We start from the raw sequence: 26,958 nt of genomic DNA, 5'->3' as shown, positions 1-26,958 counted from the left end.
GTTACAGAGAGCGCTTGAGCCTCCTGATGTGCATCACGAAAGACTACTTCCTGTTTCCATACTCGGCTTCCTTGTAAACCTGATAGGGATCTTTGTGTTTCAACATGGTGGACACGGCCATTCCCATGGTTCTGGTAGGAAGTGTTACCCATTTGTTGTATCGTTGGAATGTCCGCCAGAAGCTTCAGAGCATCTTTGTTTTTTGTCCGTTGTGTTAAAGGTCATGCTAACAGTCACATCTCTTTAATTTAGTCAAAACAGGATAAAAGCTTAAAATTGACACTAGGATTCATTTGAACAAGTAGCACTTTTTGCTTGATCAACTAATTTGTCTTAGGAGCCAAGGTGGCGCAGTGGTTAAATGCAGCACTGCAGGCTACTGCTAGATCAGCAGTTCAGCGGTTCAAATCTCACCGGCTCAGGGTTGACTCAGCCTTCCATCCTTCCGAGGTGGGTAAAATGAGGACCCGGATTGTTGGGGGCAATATGCTGACTCTCTGTAAACCGCTTAGAGAGGGCTGAAAGCCCTATGAAGCGGTATATAAGTCTACTGCTATTGCTTAGAAATATACAAAATATGAAAAATCCTTTGCAGAAGAATTGTGGCGCTTAAGGTAAAAAATATATCGTTTGCAATAATGAGTAATTAACATAGACATTACTGTTGTTAGTTGTGAAGTCGTGTCCAGCCCATCGCAACCCCATGGACAACGTTCCTCCAGGCCTTCCTATCTTCTGCCATCCTCTGGAGTCCATTTAAGCTCACGCCAGCTGCTTCAGTGACTCCATCCAGCCACCTCATTCTCTGTCGTCCCCTTCTTCTTTTGCCCTCCATCTTCCCCAGCATTAGGCTCTTCTCCAGTGAGTCCTTCCTTCTCATTAAGTGGCCAAAGTATTTGAGTTTCACCTTCAGGATCTGGCCTTCTAAAGAGCAGTCAGGATTGATCGCCTCTAGGACTGACTGGTTTGATCGTCTTGCAGTCCAAGGGACTCGCAGGAGTCTTCTCCAGCACCATAGTTCAAAGTCCTCAATTCTTTGGCTCTCAACCTTTCTTATGGTCCAACCTTCACAGCCATACATTGCAACTGGGAAAACCATCGCCTTGACTATATGCACTTTTGTTGAAAGAGTGAAATAAAAATACAGACTTTTTTATTTGAACTGTATGGTGTGCTTCGGATTATAGGTGAACTCAGAATAAAGCCATGGCCCTCCCCCTTCTTTCCATATCTCTCTTATTAAACCACAGTTTACCATTGTATCTGTCCAAAACAATGTGGTTCAGCTGGTGCTTCAAAAATAATAAGTAAAACCAAGATGGCTTACTGATACAATGTAATTACACTCAAGCTGTGTTAATGCATTAATTAATTTCAATTAATCAAGGGCACTTTGTGGTCAGGAGACTGCACTGGTCTGCAGATATTTTTTTAATATATATATTAATATATATTTGATATATATATATTCAATGCCATCTTAAAAACATCCTTTCCTGCAAGGAAGAAAGATCAGGACTTCTAAAATAGCTGCTGTGGTTCATTAATTCATTACATAAAAATTACATTTTCCCCCAGAACTATTATGTAGCTTGGTATAGTACAGCAACGGTGCAAATAAATAAAATTCACAAATGCAGTTAAATTGTTCCAATGTAGATTTTGCAATCCCTTTAAGTACAGCACATTACCTGTTGGGGGACATCTACTTGCAGGGACACTAGAATGTTAATTTGGCTCTTTCTGCTAGATTCTCAACGTATAACTTTTTTGTAACCTTAATCGAATCCAGAATCTTGATATGTATTGTGATAAATAGCATCCATGAATTTTCTTTCTGCAGGACATGAACATAGCCATTCACTGTTTAATGGGGGTCTCAACCACGGTCATGGAGGACATGGCCACAGTCACGATTCCAAGCATGAACATGGACATAACCACTCCCATGGGCACGAGCATGGACATTCTCACGATTATTGCCATGGTGGGTACGTGGTAATGTGCAGCAGGCTTGCACATTTATATGCTATGTGTCTTCAAAACGGGATACTTAGATAGATACTGTCTAACTGTTTAACTGTTTATTAAATTTATAGGCCACCCAATCCCGGAGGACTCCGGGCGGCTTACAGCAACAGAAATTAAAGAAATTAAAAACAGATAAAACACGACAAATTTTAAAAAACACAACATGCACCCAATCTAAGCGGGGCTGGATCTCATTCCAGAGGTCAACAGCCCCAGTCCTGCCGGAATAGCCAGGTTTTAATAGCTTTTTGGAAGGCCATGAGAGTGGGTAGGGCCTGGATCTCTGGGGGTAGCTCATTCCATAGGGCCGGAGCGACAACAGAGAAGGCCCTACTCCGAGGCGTCACCAGCCGGCATTGTCCAGCTGAAGGCACCCGGAGAAGGCCCATCCTGTGCGATCTTATCGGTACAATGAAAAGATGCTAAAGTCTTCCAGTAACAAAGATGATTTGAAAATTGTTGAATCTTATCTTTGGCTAGCTAATCAATTTCCTGCTGTTTCTGTAATAATAATGATTTGAAAGAAAATAGTAAGGGAACCTTTGGTCTTACCTCAGTTACTAAAAAAGGTCAGTCTATATCAGGGGTGTCAAATTCGTCGCCCACGGACTGGCTGCATCACACGCTGGTCATGCCCACTCCCGTTTTAGCGAAGGGGGGGGGGAAAGTTGTGATATGTCATCTGAGGTCAATGTGTCGTGAGTTTGACGCCCCTGATCTACATCATGCATCATATGTCTGCTCCCCAGAAATTGTGATGTGCATGTACTGCCATTTGGCTATATGATGCTGTGCCATATGTGTTCGGACCCTCCTCCTACACCAAAGCACGCCGAGACAAAGATACTGCAAGGATTTATTTACACACAGACCTTGGCAGCAAGCCAGTACAGACAAGACGTTGGCAGCAATCCAGCACAGACTAACCTTGGCAGCAATCCAGCCTGCCAAGATAGCCACAAAAGTTCTCCAACTTTAGTGAATACGTTGACTCCTGCAAAGGGGCGTGTGCACAAGTATTCCTTTTATAGTCTGGAGAGGAGCCTAATTACCACCAGCTGAGTGCAATTATCTCCTGTAACTGCTTAACTGTTCCTTACGCCTATTAGCTCTTCATTGCCGGGCATCCAGGAACAACTCCCTTGGCTCCTCCCCACTGCTCCAATGCATGTTGTCCGGATCACACTCCCTTGTCTCCTCCCCACTGGTCCAAGGCTCAGGCGCCTCCTGGTGGCCAACCAACCTCTCTGCGCCCTGCTCGGAGTCGGAACCCTGTCCAGGGTCCTCCAGAGCGGACTCATAGGGCCCCTCGCTGTTGGAGTCTGGTGGCAGCTCCAACGGCTCCTGCTAGGCCACAACACATATGTATTTATTTGTCATACTTAGAAACTGACCATCTCCCTCATAGACCAGTGGGCGGTGTAAAACTCAACATAAAAACATATGTAAGGTGGTACTTAAAATTACACTTGTTTTTAGTTTCTTTTAAGATACATGATAGTTTTAACCACATTTTTTTTAAAAGAACCAGGGAATTTTAGTTTGGGGAGGTAATCAAATGCAGAGAAGAGAAGCGTAATTCTTCTTCTGCTTTAAAGCATGTTCTTGTTACGAGAAGCAGGTGCTTTCTGGTCAGTATGAATGCTGTAATAGTCTAAACCTGGGATCTAATTTCCATGACTTTATTCAATAGGTTTATGTACTGTCACTTCGCTAAAATTGTTATGGGATTGTGTTGAGAATAATAATATTCAGCAGTGCTATCTTTCTATCCTGAAGGAAGAATATGCTAATTGTGCTGTTGCTTATTACATTTTGGCAAGTAAATTTAATGCATTTATTAGAGAAGAGACAGCGTTGGGCAGTTTTACATATGCAGACCTTGTTCCCTCTGTATAACTAAAGAAACAAAAAAAAAGAACCTTTGTTATGTGAAAGTTTAATGGTTCTTTCTACATCTTTCTGTTTTTAAAGAAAATTACTTGGCAATATTTATTTACTCAGAGAAAACTGTTGGTAGCTTGCTAGAGCCGAATCAAAATAGCCATGAGATTAATTTAGAAAACTGATAAAATGCTTACAAAACCGTGAATGTAAGCCAGTGTCTGAAGTCCGACAGCTATTGATTGAAAGATATATATATATAAAGATTAGTAAAAATAATAATCCATGGAGCATCTGAGGACAAACCATCCACAGATTTCACAGGTGGTGCGGAAACCCTTATCCCTGTTAAATTGAGAATAGCAATAGCAGTTAGACTTATATACCGCTTCATAGGGCTTTCAGCCCTCTCTAAGCGGTTTACAGAGTCAGCATATTGCCCCCAACAACAATCCGGGTCCTCATTTCACCCACCTCGGAAGGATGGAAGGCTGAGTCAACCTTGAGCCGGTGAGATTTGAACAGTCGAACTGCTGAACTGCAGTCAGCTGAAGTAGCCTGCAGTGCTGCATTTAACCACTGCGCCACCTCGGCTCCTTGAAGACTGAATAGAGAAGGCCGTTCGAAGGAGATGACCTGGGACAAAGCCATAAGGGGCTTTGCAGGTTAAAACTAACACCCTGAATTGTACTTGGGAACCTCTGATATACTGAGATATTAATAGGGTAGTTTCAGAGCACTGTGAATCTGTTTAATATCATCAGATAAATCTTTCCTGAATTGTTGATGTTAATGTTCTTGTCATATTAATTTTGCCTTAATACACAGTATTAAGAGCCGAGGTGGCGCAGTGGTTAGGGTGCAGTACTGCAGGCCACTTCAGCTGACTGCTATCTGCAGTTCAGCGGTTCTAATCTCACCGGCTCAAGGTTGACTCAGCCTTCCATCCTTCCGAGGTGGGTGAAATGAGGACCCGGATTGTTGTTGGGGGCAATTTGCTGACTCTGTAAACCGCTTAGAGAGGGCTGAAAGCCCTACGAAGCGGTAGATAAGTCTAACTGCTATTGCTATTGCTATCCTGATTGTAATTACCATCAACTACCAAAGGGGGGGGGGGAAGTTATTGGCTCTTCTACTCTCCATAAACCATATTTATACCTTATTCGACACTTTCTTCCCCCTCTCTCCTCCCCCTTTCTACCTCCTTTCTTCCCTCCATCATTTTCTACTCTATTTCCCCTTCCTTTCTCCTTCTCCTCCTCCTTACCACTCCTCCTTATACAGCTCATCTTCCCCCTTCCCCCTCTCTCCTATCTCTCTCTTCCTAGCTTCTTCTCTCCTCTACTTCCGACTCTTCTACATCCTGTCTTCCCTCCATCATTTTCTACTCTACTTCCCCTTCCTTTCTCCTTCTACTCTCTCCCCTTACCACTCCTCCTTATACACCTCATCTACCCCCTTCCCCCTCTCTCCTATCCCTCTCTTCCTATTTTCTTCTCTCCTCTACTTCCGACTCTTCTATATCCTGTCTTCCCTCCATCATTTTCTACTCTACTTCCCCTTCCTTTCTCCTTCTCCTCTCTCCCCTTACCACTCCTCCTTATACACCTCATCTTCACCCTCTCTCCTATCCCTCTCTTCCTCTCTTTCTTCTCTCCTCTGCTTCCCACTCTTCCTCTAATTCACTTGGTGTATTTCAGCTTCTGAGCAAACTCCCTTTTGTGTTGATGGTATTTATACTTCCATTTCAATATACATAAAAAAGAAAAAAAATAGCAGTATACATGTACAATCATAATGAGCTTATTGATTCTTTAATGTGAATTGGAAGTCTACCCAGACTAATTCACTACCTAGAAATCCTGTTTCTGTACACTGTTTATTAGACAATAAGCCTCTTAGGATGGTTGAGACTACATTGCATCTCATTTTCTCTGCTTTTTATCCTATATTAAATAATGTGCAAAAATGCTTGGAAATGTCTTGTGGTTTTGGAGAATTTACTTTCATTTTTAACTTAAGTGCTTACTGGTTTCTTTTGGATAGGAAGATCTGGGAGGTGTACTTGAAGTATATAATACGATTTCTTGAGCAAAAGGCCACATTGAAAGGATAAATGTCTTTCTTTCTTTGTACCATTTTTACAGATGATCAACCCATTGAGATGGCTGGAGGATCCAGCAAACAGATTTTAGAAGGTATGATATAGATACCTGGTGTTACATTTAGGCTAATGCGAAACAAAAGTATAGTATGCATTTTGGAGAAAAATCTTAACGCCACACATCAGATAATACTTATTGAGATTAATAACAGATAAATTAATTTATTTTTAGAATTCTATTAATGAATTAAATGGATTAATAAATAAATATACAGGCTTTTCTATTTCCAAGCAAATGTTCATATATTTGCAAGTTGGTGATCTCTGTCTTTCAGAATCCTCCTAAATTCTATCAAAGCGGTAAGTTAAATTAGTTGTTCTTTTCTTCCTAAAAGGTACATGAGCTGATATATAACGGAGTAATGGATTTTTTAAGAATATTGCTTCTGAAAATACATTAATAAATGCTATCTTACCTTGAGATACTTTGAATAACTCTTCAGTTAGAAAAAGATAAATGAGGCAAACAGAAAGAAACGGGAAACTCACAAAGGTTCTATTAAACTGACTTATTTTATTCAGCACCACAAATATTTTACAGTCTTAGGAAAAGTACGATTACTTTAATGTCTAAGTATATTGCAAAGCAGCTTTTGAAATTTTTATAGAACCAGAACTTTTTTCTGATCGTTGTAATGCGGTAAATCTTTCACATTACTAGCAAGCAAACTAGTTGAAATATATACCAAAATATATTTGGCAAGGGAAAAAAGCAAGGTTAAGTTTGAAAATGTTGCAAGAGTCTAAAAATAGAGGTGGTTTTGGGCTACCAGATTGGGAATTATATCACCAGGCTTCGATTCTTAGTTGGGTGAAAGAATGGATTCGTTTGAAGAACAAAAGACTATTGACCTTGGAGAGACATGATCTTGAACTAGGTTGGCATGCTTTTTTATGGTATGGAAATAACAAAATGCATAGCTATTTCCAAAGAGACTATATTAGGAATGCACTATTATTAGTATGGGAGAAAATTAAAGAACAACACTATTTGAAAATACTGGTCTGGCTCTCCACGAAGGAGGCACTGATTTATCAAGATGTTATTGATATAGAGAATGTTACTAGAAATAAAGATATTTTAAATGAAAAGGGGGAACTTAAAACTAAACAGGAACTGAGTGATCAAGGGATTGAGATAACATGGTGGTCATAAGTGCAGATACAATCGGTTCACCGACAAATGCGCGCCGACAAAACCGGCGCAACAAAAGTTCAAAAGTTACCAACAAAACGGTGACGTTGAAAGCGCTTCAACTAAAGCGTGTCGACAAATGTGCGCCGACAAAAGCGTGCCATCGAAAACAACGCGAAAACAGCGGTAACAACGTTAACAACCCTAAACCTAACGCTAACCCTAATCCTAACCAAAAAACCCTAATCGCACTTTTGTGGGTGCGGTTTTGTCGATGCGCTTTAGTGGGCGTGCTTTCAACGTCGCCGTTTTGTCACTGCGGTTTTGTCGGGCGCGCATTTGTCGGGTCATGGATACAATCTAGATATGAGAAAGATGTTAAAGTGTATAGTTTCTATAAGGAATCACCAGAATTAGATATTAACGGGAACAGATGAAAAATGAATAAAGAAAATATATAGGTATTTGTTAAGTATTAAGATGGAAGAGGAACAAGTGAAAGAAACAATATAGTATGGACTAAAAATTTTGCCTCTCTGATTGAGTTAGATAAATGGCAGAAATTATGGAATAGAAATTATAAATTAACAATATCTACTGCATACAAAGAAAATATTTATAAAATGTTTTATAGATGGCATTTTCTGCCCTCAAGGCTAGCAAAGATATTTAAGCATAAATCTGAAGAATGTTGGAAATGCCATCAGAGTCCTGCTTGTACTATCATATGTGGTGGAACATATCAAAAAGCGAAAAAATATTGGACAAAAATACATACGTGGCTGGAAAAAATGATAAAAATGATAAAACAACACATTAATTAGAGGCATTTTTGTTGGGCATTTTACCAGACAAGTATAATAAAAGGAATATATATATATTTGACTTTACATGTACTGACTGCAGCTAGAATAGTATTTGCACAACAATGGAAAAGTGAAGAGATTCCAACAGGTGAAAATGTGATTTAAAAAATACTTACAATTAAGGAAAAGAAAGAAGCTAAATATTTTTTTTGACTTGGGACTTATTTTATCAATGGTTAGCTGACAAAACCAGGAGTAGAAATAGGGAAATATATGGAAGGATCAGTGATATAAGGAAGGTATGTTAAATTGGTTAAACAAATAATATTGTTATCATTAATACTATTATAATTGGTACTAATCAGTGGTGGGGTTCAAATAATTTAACAACCGGTTCTCTGTCCTAATGACCAGCAGGGTAGGTGGGGCTTGGTGGTCATGTGACTGGGTGGGCGTGGCCAACTCAACATCACTCACGTTGATGGGCACTTCGTCTTAGCTCTTACAATGTAATAAGGGTTAACCGGAGAGGCAGTTTCTGTAAGCAGGTCAATAAAGATTAGGCTAGAAACAACACCAGAATGTTTCCTTCCTGACTTCCTTACAGGATTAGCCTTGCAAAGTGAAGAAAAATGAAATGAGATTTCTTCCAACAACCAGTTCTCCGAACTGCTTAGAAAATTACCAACCGGTTCTCCCGAATAGGTGCGAACTGGCTGAATCCCACCACTGGTACTAATGTAATGAATACTGTTGTGAACATCTTGACTATTATTTCCTAAAACGACTTGTACCCAGACAACACACTATACAATTGAAATTGGAATTTTGGAACAAATGTTATACAACAAACAAAAACTTATTATTAAAAAAAACAAAGCATACTAATTCTGATTCATACCTCTGATTTTCTAGCACATTCATGCTTGTTTTCAGCTTCTGTTGTTAACAATATTTTAACTACAAACTGGAACATTTGAAAAAAAAACAGTGGCATAATTAAGCTTATAATCAATATTGATATGTGACTTTCTTTTTGTAACTTTATGTATTGCATTTAAATTAGCACTTTACAAATTTACAATTTGAATTTACAATTTGAATTCGCAATTGTAAGCCAGTGGTTTTTACTTAGGTCTTTCTATCTGTCGATCTATCGATCTATCATCCTATATAATTTTTATTAAGAATAGTGAAATGTAATACAAACTAACCTTAAAGAAAAAAACAACCTCTTTGTTTCCATTTTCCATCTCTTAATCTAAACAAATCCATACAAGTCCAGCTTTCCAGTCCTGATGTCAGCAGAAGGTCTTTAAAAGGTTGCCAGAGGTGACAACATGTCTTGTTTTAACCTTGATTTAAATACACCAACTTTATAAACCAACTTTTAGCAATCTTAACCTTTAATTCATTCAAATATTGTCATGGGATTTGATTTCTTTTCATTTCTTCTTTGTCCCATCACACAGATTTCTTCAAATATTTTACAAGCCTCTTTTGTAAACTTGAGTAGCAGAAAATTATGAGGTTATTCTTTTGGTCTGTCACTGCTTTGAATGTTAAAAGCCTCAGGCAATTTTCTTGTGTAGATTCAGTGAAACATCCTTCTTGAAGCCATTCTCTTGCTCTATCAATTTAAGTCTACTTTCAATACCATTTCTATCTTGCCAGTTAAAAGTTCGTTCAATATCTGCCGGTTCTTTAAAACACCTTTTAGACATAGTTTATCTAGAAGCAGATATCATTACTTAACAGTTTTGATCTTGTAGCAGGGGTGGGTTTTAACCGGTCCGCGGCGGTCCGCGCGGACTGGTTGGTCAGTGAACCCGGAAGTAAGTAACTTCCAGGAACGCCGAAGGGCCCACCTGCCCGCCCGCGCTCCTTACTAGTCTTTGAAGGCTTCTGCGCTTCCACGCAGGCGCATGGCACATACAGCGCCTGCGCGATTCTCTGCGAGCAGCTGGAGCATCGCACAGGCGCTAAGACGCATGCGTGAACTGCGCACATGCACGAGGACGCCGCCGGCCCCATTACAACATACCGGTTGGAACGGGATGAGCAACCCACCACAGTCTTATAGCTACTGTTTTCTGATTTCATTCTTTAAAAGTCTCCTTCAGACTCTGATAGTTGATCCTGTCATAGGTGATATCTCATCCTTACCTTACCTGGAGAAGTTTTCTGATCTATCCCAAGTTTCTTGGTCTTTGCTGAAGTTGTTGGTTCCACTTTCACGTAGCTATCTTCAGTTTTCCACACACCCTCCTTCCCACAAAACCTCATCAGTATTTGATTTTTGAAGTGTATACTCTGTGTATGTGTGTGTGTGTAGAGAACTACTTTCTAATCTGTATTTCCACTATGTGACTGCAGAGGGTGCTAAAAGATCTCCTTATACTACTCGTACCATATTTTTATTCTTGCAAACCTCTGACTTCCTCATGTATATAAAGCAACTTCGGTAACTTGATTATTGTAGTTTTATTTTTCTCTGATTAAAAGGCAGCACACAGAATAGCATTTTTGCCTTCAAGTTTATCAATAGGGAGAAGGGACTGTCTTCCTTATTTTTGGATAGCTGTTAAACAGTTTTTTTGGGAGGGGGGAAATCCATTGACTTTGAAACTTCCCCGAATCTGTGAAATATACTGTATAAAAACTTAAATACTGCAATTCGTCAGGAAAAAGAATGTGTGGACAGACGAGGGGGAAAAAAATCCAACCCCTGAAGTGCACAAGGGGTTATGAAAACTGGCAAAACTTCTTAATTCGAACAACAAAAAAACTATCCAGCAACGCTTTGCCAAAGTTTTCCTTCTTTGTGGTATTGTATTTGGAGATGTGCACTGTAGTTTGCATTATTGGTTGCAACCAAATCAGTGGTGGGATTCAGCCGGTTCGCACCTATCCGGGAGAACCGGTTGTTAACTTTCTAAGAAGTTCGGAGAACCGATTGTTGGAAGAAATCTCCTTTTGTTTTTTCCCCACTTTACAGGGCTAATCCTGTAAGGAAGGTAGGAAGGAAACATTCTGGTGTTGTTTCTAGCCTAATCTTTATTGCCCTGCATACAGAAACTGCCTCTCCGGTTAACCCTTATTACATTGTAACAGCTAAGGCGAAGCGCCCATCGACATGAGTGACGTTGAGTTGGCCATGCCCACCCAGTCACATGACCACCAAGCCATGCTTACCCAGCTGGTCATTAAGGCAGAGAACCGGTTGTTAAATTATTTGAACCCCACCGTTGAACCAAATGTATGCTGGATCAAATATTTTGTAAAAATAATTACCAAAAAAATGTCTTCTCAAAAATCATCTCAGTCATGAGACAGTTGATGAACAGGTGATCTTTAGAGGGATATGAGAAAAATTTATTGAGAAGTTATTTCAGTAGTTGCGTTTTTAACATATTTATTCCAAGAGCCCTCCAGATGGCTTTCTATTAAGGGAGAGCAATATTAATAATGGTTGCTATGACAAAAATGCTCTCTATAAAGCCTAGTGAATATGCATCTACTAATTTATTTACCCTACTGATGAAAATGCTACAATATATATATATATACATACACACACACACACACACATACATACTGATAATGAGGAGTGAGATAATTTTCCTTACTAATGGAGTCTCCTAGGAGCAACCTGCCTTTTGTTAACTACTGAAAAACCCACCATCTACTTTTCATTTTGGAAAACTTTCAGACCTTCTGATCATCACCAAGTTGTTGCGTATGCACAGTCCCAAGGGCCTATAACAATATTTCTCATTTTTTGGAAATCAGAAAGAAAAAAAAACCTCAATGAAGTAGAAGTTTTTTCATGCCGTGCCTTTCAGCTTTGAAAATACACACAACAAATAGAATACAGATACGTACAAATAGAAATAAAAATGTATGCACATTTCAACTCAAAAGCTTGGCCATACAATATATTAAATGCTACTGAGATAATTTAATAAGTCACACCATTAATTTGCAACCTTTGGTTTTTACAAAATAATCATTTATTTACAGCTCTCCGATCTCTCTATAAAATATAAAGAAATCATATGTAATTTTTTTATTTATTAATATTTTTATGGGGGCAGAGGCCACAGATGTCACAATGTGGCCCTGCTTCTGTTGTGTAGTCTCATATGGGCTTGGAGTGGTTATTGTGCTGAAAACACCGTGGCACGACAAAACCGCGGTCCACTAAAGCGCGCCCGATTAAAGTGCGTACCTGACGTCATCAGCAGCGCGACAAATACGACCGCAGAGAAAAAAGGGCGCTTTAAAAAGCGCTTTTAAAGCAAGCCGATTCACATTAAGGTAAGGGTTAGGATTAGGTTAAGGGTTAGGGTTAGGTTTAGGGTTAGGTTAAGCGTTAGGGTTAGGTTTAGGGTTAGGTTAAGGGTTAGCGTTAAGTTTAGCGTTAGGTTAAGGGTTAGGTTAAGGGTTAGGTTTAGGGTTAGGTTTAGGGTTAGGTTTCGGGGGGTTAGGTTTAGGTTTACGCGTTAATTTTAGCTTTACCGCTCACAGCGTGCTTTTTTCGTCGTGCTGTGATGACGTCAGGTACGCGGTTTCGTCGAGCGCGCTTTAGTCGACCGCGCTTTAGTCGACCGCGGTTTTGTGGTGGAACCGAAAACACAACCGAAAAGGGACCAATAATAGTCAAGATGCTAGCTATATGAGGAGCGTTGTTAATGTGTTTTAAGTAAATGATGGTGTACGATACTGTTATTCTCTGGCCCTTTATTTAAAGTCACTTTGAAAAATTGATCTTGGAAAACGTTTTTATACCTTTTACTCAATATGTATTTTCTTTCAGGTGTATTTTTGCACATTGTTGCTGATACCCTTGGAAGTATTGGTGTAATCATATCTGCATTATTGATGCAGAATTATGGTTGGATGATTGCTGACCCAATCTGCTCGATGCTTATAGCTCTGCTTATTGGTGTAAGGTAAGCATTGCAAAGAGTGAAGATTTAGAATTGCAACATTTAGAACGGTAACAAATATCACTTGGCTGGTTGTCACCTGTTCCAGCTATAAAAATTCTCTTTAATTACTATTGTAATGAAGCTTGGTTCAAAGAGTCATCAGTATTATTTTTTTCCTATCAGTATTGACAATTTTTGTCAAGTGCCTGAGTGACAGCTGAGTTATATGTTGTTGCATTACAGTATAGATTTTTATCGAAAGGGAGGGAGAGAGGGGGTCCGTATATATCATATATATATATGATATGTTGTATTACTAAAAGAAACAGAATGGCCTCAAATTCAGTGCATTGTAGTTCGTCTCTAATTGTCTGGTCACCATATGTTCTGACCCTCTCCTCCGTCCAGTAACGAAAGCTGAGACAAGCTTAACTAGAATGTCCTTTAATAGCAAGACCAGACTCTTGGTGGCTGAAAGCCAAGTAAGCAAACAGATAAGGACCTTGGCAGCAAGTCCGACAAACCTTGGCAGCAATTCAGATAAACCTTAGCAGCAATCCAGCCTGCCAAGTTAGTTACGTTCTCTTTACTCAATGCGTTGCCTCCTCAAGAAGGGCGTGTCACAAGCAGTCTTTTTTATAGTCTGGAGAGGAGCCTAATGACCACCAGCTGAGTGCAAGAACCTCCTGTAATTGCGTAATTGTTCCTGACGCCTAGTAGCTCTTCGATGGCGTGCATCCAGGAACAACTCACTGCTGGCTTCTGGATCACTCTCCCTTGTCTCCTCCCCACTGGTCCAGGGCTCAGGCAACACCTGGTGGCCAACCAGCCTCTCTTTGCCCTGCTCAGAGTCGGAACCCTGTCCGGGGTCCTCCACATCCTCCAAAGACGACTCATAGGGCCCCTCGCTGTCGGAGTCGGGTGGCAGCTCCAACGGCTCCTGCTGGGCCACAACACATTATGATTTGTTTAGGCCAATTTTAGTTCTGAAATTCCATGATAGGAATTAACTTTTTTCAGTATCTTGACGGAATTTGGTGGTTTTCGGTTTAGAAGACTGGTGAAACTCTTTCCCAGTAACCCCTGGATGTTGCCATTTTAGTATCACAATGATTGCCATTCATTTTCATGAGTTGGAGGAATAACCCATTGGCCCTGTAAAAGCAGGAAAAAGGCAATAATCATGAGTGATTGACACATGATAGAGAAAGATCTGAAGAAGAAGAATCTCCAATTGCTTGGCTGCTAATTCTTGTAAAGCAAGGGGCAAGCAGCCCCTCTCCCATCTCTAGCTAACATTGCTACACTTCAGAGCTTTTGAATGGAAAGATGTTCTAAGACTAAAAATTCTGTCTAGAAACACCTTTCAAATTCAGCTTCAAAAAGTAATGTCCCATTTCCATGTTATCTGATTCTGAAAAGACCCTGAGCAGAGGAATAAGTCTTGAAGGGCTTGCACAAAGAAGATTGTATTGCATTAGCCCATCTGTTTAAATAAAGTTTGGGTGAACTGGCCTTCAACTTAATTACCATTATGCTTTGACTCTGCACAACTTCCTGTATTTTGATAACGGGGATTGGTTTAAACTGTTCATTATTACAGTTTAATACCGGGAACGGTGAGATCACTCTGTTCCTCCAGCAAAGCATTTCCAGGCTGCATAATAAGAGGCTCAACATTTGCTAGATCATAAATTCTGTTTTCGGTCTAAACATCAGACTGAAGAGTGCTGAACCACACACGCCTAGTGCTGGACAAGTTGGATTTGGTTTTGCAATTTAGAAAGAAGGTAGATTAATGGCGTAGAGGGGTAAGTAGAGAGATTGTGGTGCTGAACTGAGCATAGTTGGCAATTGAATGTGAGGATTCTTTAGAACAGGGGTTCCCAACCTTTTCCCTACTCCCTCATCCCTAGAACGCTTATATTCTTGCACCCCTTACAAAAGTAAATAATTATATGCATATAATTATGCATATACAAGTGGTGGGTTTCAAAAATTGTTTGAACCTACTCTGTGGGTGTGGCCTCCTTTGTGGGAGTGGCTTGCCGCCCATGTGACCGGATATGAAGATGCCGACGACACTTGTCAGAACCACCTTAAATTACCTCCCACACAGCCCTGGCATGCATAAGAATAGGATGTAAACTTCATTTTTAAAAGGCATCTTTGGTTTGCGTTAAAACAACCTCAACACACGCAATGTTCTGATTGCACCACAAACGCAGTAGTCATCCTTACCTTTCACAGAGGCACTGAGTTTTATAAATAGGAGCATGATAGTGTAGAATAATCATATCCAAGGACCAGTGGTGGGTTTCAAAAAAAATTTGGAACCTCTTCTGTAGGTGTGGCCTGCTTTCCCGGTCCACTGGTGGAACCTCTTCTAACCGGTTCGGTAGATTTGACGAACCGGTTCTACCGAATAGGTGCGAACTGGTAGGAACCCACCTCTGGCATATAGACTGTAATTTTGAAACTTCTGAACCCAGGTTTTCTCACCCCCTGGAATATTGTCTTGTACCCCCAGAGGTTGCTAGTACCCCTGGTTGGGAACCCGTGCCTTAGAAAGTGCCTTAAGGTATATAAGTCTAACTGCTATTGCTATTGCTAATTTAATTTTACTCATAATATTTAGTATTTTTCCCAAAACTAGTGTGTTAAGTAGTGATTTATCATAAAATAAACCCCGTTTTAGTGAAGGGGAAAAAAAGTCACTGTACATCACTTGATGAACAATGTGTCATTGGAAATTTGACACCCTAATCTATGGCAAGAAGTGAGGATAAGTAATAAAATACTATCCTGGAAGCTGCCATTTTTTCTTTCTATGTTTTACATTTATCATTTCTGAAATTCTGAAGTGTGATAGTTTCAAGGATTGATTCACCATGGTATAAACCAGAAAACTTTCTGTTATCCTGAGGGTAGAACAAGAAGCAATGGGTGGAAACTAATCAAGGAGAGAAGCAACTTAGAACTAAGGAGAAATTTCCTGACAGTGAGAACAATGAATCAGTGGAACAGAAGTTGCCTCCAGAAGTTGTGAATGCTCAAAACACTGGCAGTTTTAAAGAAGATGCTGGATAGCCATTTGTCTGGAACGGTACAGGGTTTCCTGCCTAGGCAGGGGGTTGGACTAGAAGACCTCCAAGGTCCCTTCCAACTTTGCTATTGTATTATATTATATCTTATTCTATAGAAGATTTCTCTATTCTGAAAATGAAACTTGATAGAGTTGCATCTCTTAGTGTTGGCAAAATAGTATCTGCCATTACAATTTAAAATAAATGTATTTATTTGTGATAGCTGTGCCTGGGAAATATAAGGATTCATATTGCGTTTCACTTCTTTTTATTTGAAAACATGATAGAAAGGTAGTAACCAGAAGCACATAAAAATACATTGATTTGGAACTCAAGTGTTAGAAAATATTTTTATTCAATTTTCTAAAGATGTGTGCTAGTTCTTATATTGCTTTTGTAGGGTTTATATTGACATATGAATGCTTCTTAAATCTTGATTAATTGATTGATTAAGAATTCTAGCCAAGCTGTCCTGCCTTTTTAACAACATAAATCAGGTAATAACTCTGCCTACTGCTGTAATAGCTTCATTGCTGGTTCACTTCTTGCCTCAAAACTTGATTTGAAACTTTTAAAAAAATCAATCTTTTAGATTAAAAATAATGTCTATCACAGAAAAGGAATTTGTAAAAAGCACGCAGTGATGGAAGTTATGGGTAATAGGACACTTGATTCTGAATGCCAATTGCCTAAACTCGGTGTTTCACCGGAGAGTAAATCTAATTTTCCTGTCAAGATTCTCAAGTGTAAATGCATTTTAGAAACATGCAGTTTGTTCTTATGTTATTTATTCGGTGAGGGAATGATCCAGCTTGAAAGGAAATTATTTTGAAGTTTAACAGAGGCCTGTTTTTAATACAGTAAAGTGGTGGTTTTTCCTGTGTAATCAGGAGAGATTGTTTTCTTTAAAAAGAAATCTGTGCCATGTAAATTGCTCATCTTAAATTCCCATTTTTTGGTTTGGAAGTAACGGCTCATTCTTTCCCACATTCTCTACTTTTTTGATCTACGTCTGAATTTATATTGATGCATTCCAGATATATTTGCTGCGATGCATTAGAGCCTATAACAGCAGAATTAGACTTTTAATTATATGCTACGTGCCATGAAATTTTGCAACTCTATTCCATTACATCCTTATGGGCAAAGTTCTGCAGTCGAAAACTCACAGGAGAGCTATATTAATATAGTTGTTCATTGCTGCAGTTTGGAATGGGATGGGGAAGGCTGCTTAGGGGAATCTGTGAGAATATACGATGGCTGCTTAGTTCAGTTTCAAATCATAACTGCATGACTAAACATGCAAAGATTTGGTTCAAATATCACCCGAAGCCATCATATGTGCTTTTGATTTTGGCTTAACGTGATGAAAGAAATGTCGTCCTGGGTTCGGCTCCAAGTGGGGAAAAAGACACTGGAGACATGGAGGCTGCTTGGAAATATGGTTTATTGTTGGACAGGACCACATGGCTTGAGCCCTGAACAGAAAAGGTGATCACATACTTTAATGTTGGTGGAGAAGAAGAGAAGGGCTGAGGGAGGGGCTTGCTAGGCTTTTTATAACCTGTTCAGTCCCACCTCTCTGTTTCCTGTTCCTGTGTAAGAAATGTATTCTGATTGGTTGTCAGACTCCCATAGGGCAATGCAGGGGCAACTCTCTAGGCTGCGTTTTGAATACAGGTTTGGTTGAGTTCTCAGATGCCATGTGGTCAGTTGAGTAAAGAGCCAATATTATTTTACCCACCTCGGAAGGATGGAAGGCTGAGTCAACCTTGAGCCGGTGAGATTAGAACCGCTGAACTGCAGATAACAGTCAGCTGAAGTGGCCTGCAGTACTGCACTCTACCCACTGCGCCACCTCGGCTAAATACTTTTACCCAGTGGTGGGATTCAGCCGGTTCGCACCTATTCGGGAGAAATAGGTTATTACCTATTCGGTAACTTTCTAAGCAGTTCAGAGAACCGGTTGTTGGAAGAAATCTTTTGTTTTTCCCCACTTTACAGGGCTAATCCTGTAAGGAAGGCAGGAAGGAAACATTCTGGTGTTGTTTCTAGCCTCATCTTTATTGCCCTGCTTACAGAAACTGCCTCTCCAGTTAACCCTTATTACCGTTGTAACAACTAAGGCGAAGCGCCCATCGACCTGAGTGACATTGACTTGGCCACACCCACATGATCACATGATCACCGAGCCCCGCCTACCCAGCTGGTCATTAGGGCAGAGAACTGGTTGGTAAATTATTTGAATCCCACCGCTGCTTTTACCGTTACCTTCTTATGGGATGTGTTTTTTTTGACTTCCCAATCTAACTATGATTATAGCCGTTTCCTGATGTCTCCCATTCAGTCCTAAACTAGAGCCAGCCTTTCTTCGTTTTTCAAGATCAGCCAAGGTCAAGCATATGAGTAGTATAAACAGTTACACCACAATATCCGCAGTATTATCAGTTGTTTAAATATGTAAGCCACAATACCGTCTAATGCAACTTTCCAAATGCAGCCATATATTAATAAGCAGCATAACCCCCCCCCCCCGACTATTATTTGCAAGTGCCAATCGTAGAAACCCAGATTGCTTAACAGTTGTTAGAAATGTCGCATGCAGAAATAACAAAGAGTCTTTGTTAAGCATTGCAGATAGACTATTTATGCGTTTTCTAAAAAAAAAAAAAGTTTTACATCTGGATAGGTCCTTGTAGGACATATCAAGCCTTCCGCCCCCCCCCCCCCTCCCCATGATCTAGATCAGTGTTTTTCAACCTTGGCAACTTGAAGATGTCCGGACTTCAACTCCCAGAATTCCCCAGCCAGCATTCGCTGGCTGGGGAATTCTGGGAGTTGAAGTCCAGACATCTTCAAGTTGCCAAGGTTGAAAAACACTGATCTAGATGACCACAAAAGGCTTATGAGATCATCTAGATCAAGCGTTGATTTTTGCAGTTCTTTGTTTTTAAAGGAATAATTGCTCTGATTCACTTTTTCCACAGGCTTCAGCTGAACTTCATTTTAAGCCTTCTTGTACGGCTCTACTTTTAAAGTCTCCCTGAAATGTTATTAAAGCTAAGAATAAAATAGTTTATTGCAAGATAAACCCTCTTTTGGATCCCGCTAAACCTCCCATTAACCAGCAGGCTTGAGGGAATTTATATTTTCTTTTCTTTTGAAGGAGAATACGCTTGCCTTCATGTCCACGCCATGGTAGACATACATTGATACTTGGATTAAAGCCCTTCTCTCCTCTATTTTGATAGTTGTGGAAAAACCACTTGCTTGGCTGGCCGTCAATAAATCTCTTAGCCTTATGGAGTTCTTACGCTTTTATTTGGTGTTAAATATTCATTTATATTTTTACATTTATATTCATTTATATTTATATCTGAGCCGAGGTGGCGCAGTGGTTAAATGCAGCACTGCAGGCTACTTCAGCTGACTGCTAGTTCGGCAGTTCGGCTGTTCAAATCTCACCGGCACAAGGTTGACTCAGCCTTCCATCTTTCCGAGGTGGGTAAAATGAGGACCCGGATTGTTGTTGGGGGCAATATGCTGACTCTGTAAACCGCTTAGAGAGGGCTGAAAGCCCTATGAAGCGGTATATAAGTCTAACTGCTATTGCTATTATACATCACCTTTCCCTCAGAGAAAGTATAACGTTGATGTTGAATGATTAATTTCCATTATGGGCAGACTTGTGATGGGAAATGATTATGTTTGCAACAGAATGTCCAGGAATAATGTTCTCATTCTGTACATTTACATGTCTTTTGAAAAGAAGTACTATTGAGGTAAATAGAGAATAAATTTTGAAAATTTGAAGATACAATTTTTCTGCTTAAGAGCTATCTTTTTAATTCACTTTCTTTCTACTGAATATCATTTAAAACTCATTTTACCCTTATATTTCTGATTGGTCTAAAGCGGAATTAAAGCTATGGAGCAATGAAACATTTTAATCTAGACAGGAAACCATCCGTTCTATGGTGTTATTAGAAAATTCCAAGCCAGCCTTCTGAAGATTCTTTTTTTTTTTTTTGAGAAAACTTTTTATAGTTTTAATTAAACAGAAAGAAAAATAAGAAAAAAACATCTTTCGTTACATCTTGTTGAAAGCGTATCGATTGGTTACAAATATATTCCGCGCGTTTCTTCCACAGTCCTTACATATACTTCATTCCGTGACCCAACAAAAGCTCGAACGTCATAAGCGCGCCGACAAAACCGTGGCGCTAAAACCGCGATGTCAAAAGCGCGCCGACAGAAGCGCGCCGACAGAAGCGCGATTTAAGTTAAGGTAAGGTTTAGGGTTAGGTTTAGGGTTTAGGGTTAGGTTTAGGGTTTAGGGTTAGGTTTAGGGTTAGGTTTAGGGTTAGGTTACAGCGCGCTTCTGTCGGCTTCAGGGCTCATTCGTCACTCATTCGTCACGCGGTTTTGTCAGTGCGGTTTTGTCACCTCGGTTTAGTCAGGTGCGCTTTTGTCATTCGCGCATTTGTGGTGGAACCACTTCATTCAAATCATGATGTACATTTTAAATCAAGAAAGAAAAGTTATGTATTTTACTATCTCAGAAGATTCTTGATAATATTCCAAATCTATGACTATTGGGGAATCGGGTCATTTGATCCTAATCATTATAGTACCAAAATGAAAAAGAAATGTGTATCGTGATGTCACAACGTGCTCCTCTCGTATTTGTGACATCAGACACACATACCTAGTGAAGTTAGCACAACCACATCTTAATGTATGTTCCGTTGTGCATCACACACTCCACGGGTACCTGTGGGGCGGTTAGTATTCCTGATATTAGAGTCATAAAAATTCTATGATTCTAGCCCTTTATCATGGGAATTGTGTGTCTCCTATGACAGTGTTTCCCAACCTTGGCAACTTGAAGATGTCCGGACTTCAACTCCCAGAATTCCCCAGCCAGCATTCGCTGGCTGGGGAATTCTGGGAGTTGAAGTCCGGACATCTTCAAGTTGCCAAGGTTGGGAAACACTGTCCTATGATACTTCAATATGCTCATTTTATAGTTGTCAAATGGAGCCTCTAAATTGTTTCCAAATGCCCTCTGCTTGAGCGCTGGTAAAATCCCCGGCTCTCCTTATTTCAAGAAATGCAGATATGGCTGTTTTACACTAGTCATTTAATTATGGCTGAACATGTACCTACTAATTTAGTTGAGTTCTGTGATCTTTCTTCTCGTGTTCTGCCCTACTTGTACCCCTTTTCTTATTATTTTGCATTATAAATTAAACCTTTTCTAAACCAGAAACAAAAAGCAAGCATCCTTTTTGGGAAAAAAAATGTATGTATTCTCTAATTTGACAGTTGTTTTAGCTACTATTGTAACTGACCCTAAAGAGTTAGCGCATATTTTGTTTTTCATATCAGTATTTCCATTTTTTGTCAAGCACCTGAGTCAAAATTGAATTGTATGTTGCTGAATAGTAAGATCAAGAATAGTCTTGATCTTCTTTTTCTCTCATGAGAGATTACCGTAATTAGTAAATTTCTTTTGAGAGAGACGCAGTGGTGGGATTCAGCCAGTTCGCACCTATTCGGGAGAACCGGTTGGTAACTTTCTAAGTAGTTCAGAGAACCGGTTGTTGGAAGAAATCTCCTTTTGTTTTTTCCCACTTTACAGGGCTAATCCTGTAAGTAAGTAAGTAAGTAAGTAAGTAAGTAAGTAAGTAAGTAGTAAGTAAAGAAAGAAACATTCTGGTGTTGTTTCTAGCATGATCTTTATTGCCCTGCCTACAGAAACTGCCTCTCTGGTTAACCCTTATTACATTGTCACAGCTAAGGCAAAGCGCCCATCGACTTGAGTGACCTTGAGTTGGCCACGCCCACCCAGTCACATGACCACCGGGCCCCACCTACCCTGCTGGTCATTAGGGCAGAGAGCCGGTTGGTAAATTATTTGAATCCCACCACTGGAGAGAGGGGGGGGGAGAGAGGGAGGGATAGTTAGAATATGGAAATCACTCCTCAATGTTTACATCTGAACCATTCAGCTTCAGCATACGTTTTGAATACAGGTGGTCCTCAAATAATAATTACAATTGGAAATGGAATTTGTGTTGATAAATGATGCAGTCGTAACGCAAGATGTTGTCAACGCATTGCTTAGCTATTGCAATCTTGGCTGTTGTTGTTAACCCAGCATATCTCTTCATCAGAATGAATTTAATTCCAGTATGTTCCATCCATCTGTCCATCTACCTATCATGTGTACTTAAAATAACTTTAAATATTATTTCTAGTGTTGTTCCACTCCTGAGAGAATCCATTGGAATTTTGATGCAGCGAACGCCTCCTTCTCTAGAAAGCGCTTTGCCTCAATGCTATCAGCGGGTGAGTTATAATATTTTGATTGGTTTGCAACCTACACCTCAACTAGAGCAGCACCAGACATTTAACATCTGGAGCACACCTGTCCCCCAAGAAAGCCTATTCAAATCTCTTCGTAAATGAACAAAACCCCAAAACTAAAAATGATTACCTGATGGGAAAAAAAATGTAAATTTTGGGCAATTTTCATTTCTATACGATTCTCATAATTGTAGAAAGAATAAATAAACATTAATGACCAGACTAACTTTCAGTTCTGTATGCCAAAACAGTCTTCCCCAACATGATAGATGTCTTTTGGACCTTGGCAAGTGGTCTAAAATATTTGAAAGCAAATTATATTTAAAAAGTTATTATTGATGGAGATCATGTTAAGTTATAACCCTGTTTTGTATATAATTTTTAAGCCTTAAGGCAATGTGCTTGTTTGGGGGTTAATGTGAGGGGTTCCACCACAAAACCGCGCTCGACTAAACCGCGTCCGACTAAACTGCGTAGCTGACATCATCAACAGGGCGACAACAGCGCGGAGACAGAAGTACGCTGTAAACCCTAAACCTGAAATTAACCCCTAAACCTAACCCCCCTAAACCTAATCCTAAATCTATCCCTTAACCTAACCCTAAACCTAACCCTAAACGTAACCCTAATCCTAACCCTTAACCTAACCCTATACCTAATCCTAACCCTAAACCTAACCCTTAACCTAACCCTATACCTAACCCTAACCCTAAACCTAACCCTTACCTTAAGTTGAATCGGCTTGCTTTCAAAGCGCTATTTAAAGCGCCCTTCTTTCTCCGCGCTGGCTGTTGTTGTCCTGTTGATGACGTCAGCGACGCGGTTTAATCGGGCGCGGCTTAGTCGAGCGCGGTTTTGACGGGTCACGAATGTGAGGATGGACATAATTTTTGTTTAGGATTTTGTGCAATTTGATTGCTTTAACAACCTGGGATTTTTTTTAAAAAAAAATGGTTTAGTACAAAGTACTACAATATTCTTAATAGCATGAAGGAAACATTTTTCAGAAATTGGGAAAAGAAAAGCCTCTCTTCAAAATGAGATTGAGGCTGATTTATTATATTTGGTCTTAAAAGAAAATAATAATTGGATATCTTTTGAGAGAATTCATTTTGCTTATTATGTAACAGAGTACATATTATTATTCAGGGTTTCGGATTGATTGATTCTTATAAGCCACTCTGGTACAACCATTTAAAAGAAGGGAAAACTAAAATACTAAATTCTGTATTTTAGGTTCAACAATTGCAAGGAGTTTACAATTTGCACGATCCTCATTTCTGGACTCTCTGTACTGATGTTTACATAGGGACTTTGAAACTATTTGTAGCTCCAGATGCCGATGCAAAGTGGATATTAAGCCAAACTCACAACATTTTTACTCAGGTAAAGTTTTCATTTGTTTACAACTAAGTTATAACTTACGATCCCACTTTTGGCAACCGAGGAAAATTTCATTGCAAGGTATTTTTAGCCTGTTAAAAATAAAAGTTGGGTTATAAAGTTCAGGACTTGCAAGCAGCCGTAGTTCTGAATTTACTGTAAATTCTAAATATTCTATATAAAATTCTACTTATTTGTAGATATATGTTCTTCAGCTTTGCAAATATCTGTCACTTTTTTAAATTCATTTTTGGTCTGTGGATCGCTTCACAGGGAGTAGATTTGCCTCTTAATTTTGTTTTGCTAAAAATGGTACAAATTTTAAATGTTAGGAATGCCCACATTGTCTAGCATTTTTAAATGTTTAAAAACAGCAGTTTATAAATCTGTGAGATTCTGAACTTTAAAATAGAGACAGTCCGCTGACATTTATTGTGTCATTGTCGGTGTGTTTTTTAAATTTTTCTTTGTGGATCATAAAAGACTTACATGTCTGGAGATTCTCAGTCAACCAGGTCATGGACAGAAGTTTTACATATTGGCTAGTTCTCATTTTCATTATATTAAGCATTCTTTTCAAACATTCTTATGAAAATATTTTGAACCAGAAAAATCCATTTGCTTTTACGATCATAAGACCAAGGAAGAGTTTGCTATGGTGCCATCTTATTAATTAGGACTGTTCATACATAGTAGCCAAGGTGGCGCAGTGGCTAAATGCAGCACTGCAGGCTACTTCAGCTGACTGCAGTTCAGCAGTTCGGCTGTTCAAATCCCACCAGGCTCAAGGTTGACTCAGCCTTCCATCTTTCCAAGGTGGGTAAAATGAGGACCCAGATTGTTGTTGGGGGCAATATGCTGACTCTGTAAACCGCTTAGAGAGGGCTGAAAGCCCTATGAAGTGGTATATAAGTCTAAGTCTAACTATTGCTGATAGTAATGGTTGTGTTTGTTGAATGTATATCTGCTTTTCCATTGGAAACACGAGGTGGCAAACAAGGAAACTTCCTTTATTTTATCCCCGCAGCAGTCACTACATTTGGGGAGTTGGGATGAGAGAGTAACTCACCCACAATCATGCAGTGACCTCTGTGGTAAATTTTGGGTTTCTTTGATCCCAGTGCCTCATCTCAACCATTGGTCTACACTAGGGGTAGTCAACCTTTTTATACCTACCGCCCACTTTTGTATCTCTCTTAGTAGTAAAATTTTCTAACCGCCCACCGGTTCTACAGTAAATGGTGATTTATAAAGTAGGGAAGTAACTTTACTTTATAAAATTTATAAAGCAGAGTTACAGCAAACCCCTATCGCCCACCATGAAAGCTGGAACACCCACTAGTGGGCGGTAGGGAGCAGGTTGACTACCACTGGGCTACACTGACTGAATGGAGCAGACCTCCAATGATTTGTGAGTCACTTCCATGACAGATAACTGTTCTGACCCCCTCCTCCGTCCAGTAACGAATGCCGAGACAAACTTAACTGGAATGCATTTTAATAGCAAGACACCAAAACCTTGGTGGCTGAAAGCCAAGCAGAACAAACAGATAAGGACCTTAGCAGCAACTCAAACAAACTCAGGCAGCAATAAACACAGATAAGGCTTGGCAGCAATCCAGCCTGCCAAGCTCCCAGTACTGTCCTCCGACATTCAATCCTGTGTTGACTTCTGCAAAGAGGGCCGTGTGCACAAGTAGCTTTTTATAGTTTAGAGAGGAGCCTAATAACCACCAGCTGAGTACAATCACCTCCTGTAATTGTGTAATTGTTCCTGACACCTTGTGACACCGGGCATCCAGGTACAATTCACTACTGGCCTCCAGCTCACTCTCCCTTGTCTCCTCCCCACTGGTCCAAGGCTCATGTGCCTCCTGGTGGCCAACCAGCCTCTCTGCGCCCTGCTCGGAGTCGGAACCCTGTCCAGGGTCCTCCAGAGCCGACTCAGTGGGCCCCTCGCTGTCGGAGTCTGGTGGCAGCTCCAACGGCACCTGCTGGGCCACAACAGATAACAATGAGTGACCTTATAGCAGGGGGTGTCCAACCTTTGCAACTTTACGATTTGTGGATTGGAATTCTCAAAATTCCCAGCCAGCCATGCTGGGATTTGAAGTCCACAAGGCATAAATGTTGCCCAAGTTGGAGATCCCTGCATTTGAAGTGAGATTCACCTGTTCTCATTTCTGACTTATGTGTCTTTCTTTCTTTGCGTTTGCAGGCTGGAGTGAGGCAACTGTATGTACAGATCGACTTTGCCACGATGTAGCGAGCCTCTTTATCTCCTCCTCCTCGGACCAAAGCTTTCCAGTACTGTCATTTTTAAGACTTAGTTCTTCCTTTGGAAATTGAAACTCCTGGTCTCTCTGTTCCCCAGCAAAGTCTCTCGCAGTCCGATTAGCAGAAGAGAAAATGAAAGGGGGGGGGGGATTGACTTGAATTAATCTGGGAATGACTTTCAAGACCCCAAAACTTCGCGGATCCTTTGCCAAGTTCGTCCCTGCCTACAGCAGACTTACCGATACAGATTTGAGGTTGCAATCGTTGACTGTGCTTTCTCTAAAGCTGTGGCAGAGACGTCCCATTCCCACAGAACCGGTATTATTTGCAGAGAGGGAGAAATTAAACAAATTACTTTGGGGTGTTAATGTCACAGCGGTTGACATTCTACAGCATAACCCTTTATAAGACTGTTTGTACTTTGCAAACTTAATCAACCAAACCATATTGGGTTTTCAGAGTGCCTTTTTATCAAAGTATCTGTCAGCACAGATCGGAAACATTGGGGATTTTTTTCTATTAATTTTTATGGCTGTGACTTGTACCAGTAAAAGTTTTTTGCTTGCAATTGGTGTGCTGTAAATGTGTAATTGAATACAGAGATGATGGCTTCCCTGTTAACGTTAACATTTTTTAAAAGTTTCTGGGGAAAACTACTCTTCGGTTTTCAAATACAATAGTCAAATGAATAGATAAAACCGTGACCCGTCAAAACTGCGGAGGACAAAATCGCGCTCGACGAAAGCACGCATGTGACGTCATCACAGCGCGACGAAAAAAATTAAAAATTGAAATAAAATTAAAATTAAAGCAAGCCGATTCACATAAAGGTTAGGGTTAGGGTTAGGTTAAGGGTTAGGGTTAGGTTTAGAGCGTTAGGGTTACG

At 40.0% G+C, this 26,958-nt stretch overlaps 1 protein-coding gene across 1 annotated transcript in view; it reads left to right on the top strand.

Moving 5' to 3' along the window:
• Positions 1-26,640, top strand: part of SLC30A7 (solute carrier family 30 member 7) — a 39,174-nt gene extending 12,534 nt beyond the window's left edge. The window contains exons 5-11 of the mRNA XM_087719226.1: positions 8-134; positions 1,844-1,987; positions 6,063-6,113; positions 12,840-12,975; positions 22,304-22,394; positions 23,649-23,798; positions 26,014-26,640. Of these exons, the coding sequence (XP_087575352.1) occupies positions 8-134; positions 1,844-1,987; positions 6,063-6,113; positions 12,840-12,975; positions 22,304-22,394; positions 23,649-23,798; positions 26,014-26,061 (747 nt within the window). The 3' untranslated portion in view covers positions 26,062-26,640. The remainder of the gene's footprint in view (positions 1-7; positions 135-1,843; positions 1,988-6,062; positions 6,114-12,839; positions 12,976-22,303; positions 22,395-23,648; positions 23,799-26,013) is intronic.
• The last annotated feature ends 318 nt before the right edge of the window (positions 26,641-26,958 follow it).

Source organism: Thamnophis sirtalis, unplaced genomic scaffold (assembly GCF_051295495.1).
Source record: "Thamnophis sirtalis isolate CommonGarterSnake01/CBP01778 unplaced genomic scaffold, rThaSir2_p1.2 scaffold_7, whole genome shotgun sequence".
NCBI classification, from domain to species: domain Eukaryota; kingdom Metazoa; phylum Chordata; class Lepidosauria; order Squamata; family Natricidae; genus Thamnophis; species Thamnophis sirtalis.
The sequence above is the reverse complement of the archived record's forward strand: the minus strand, read 5'-3'. Positions and strand labels throughout refer to the sequence as shown.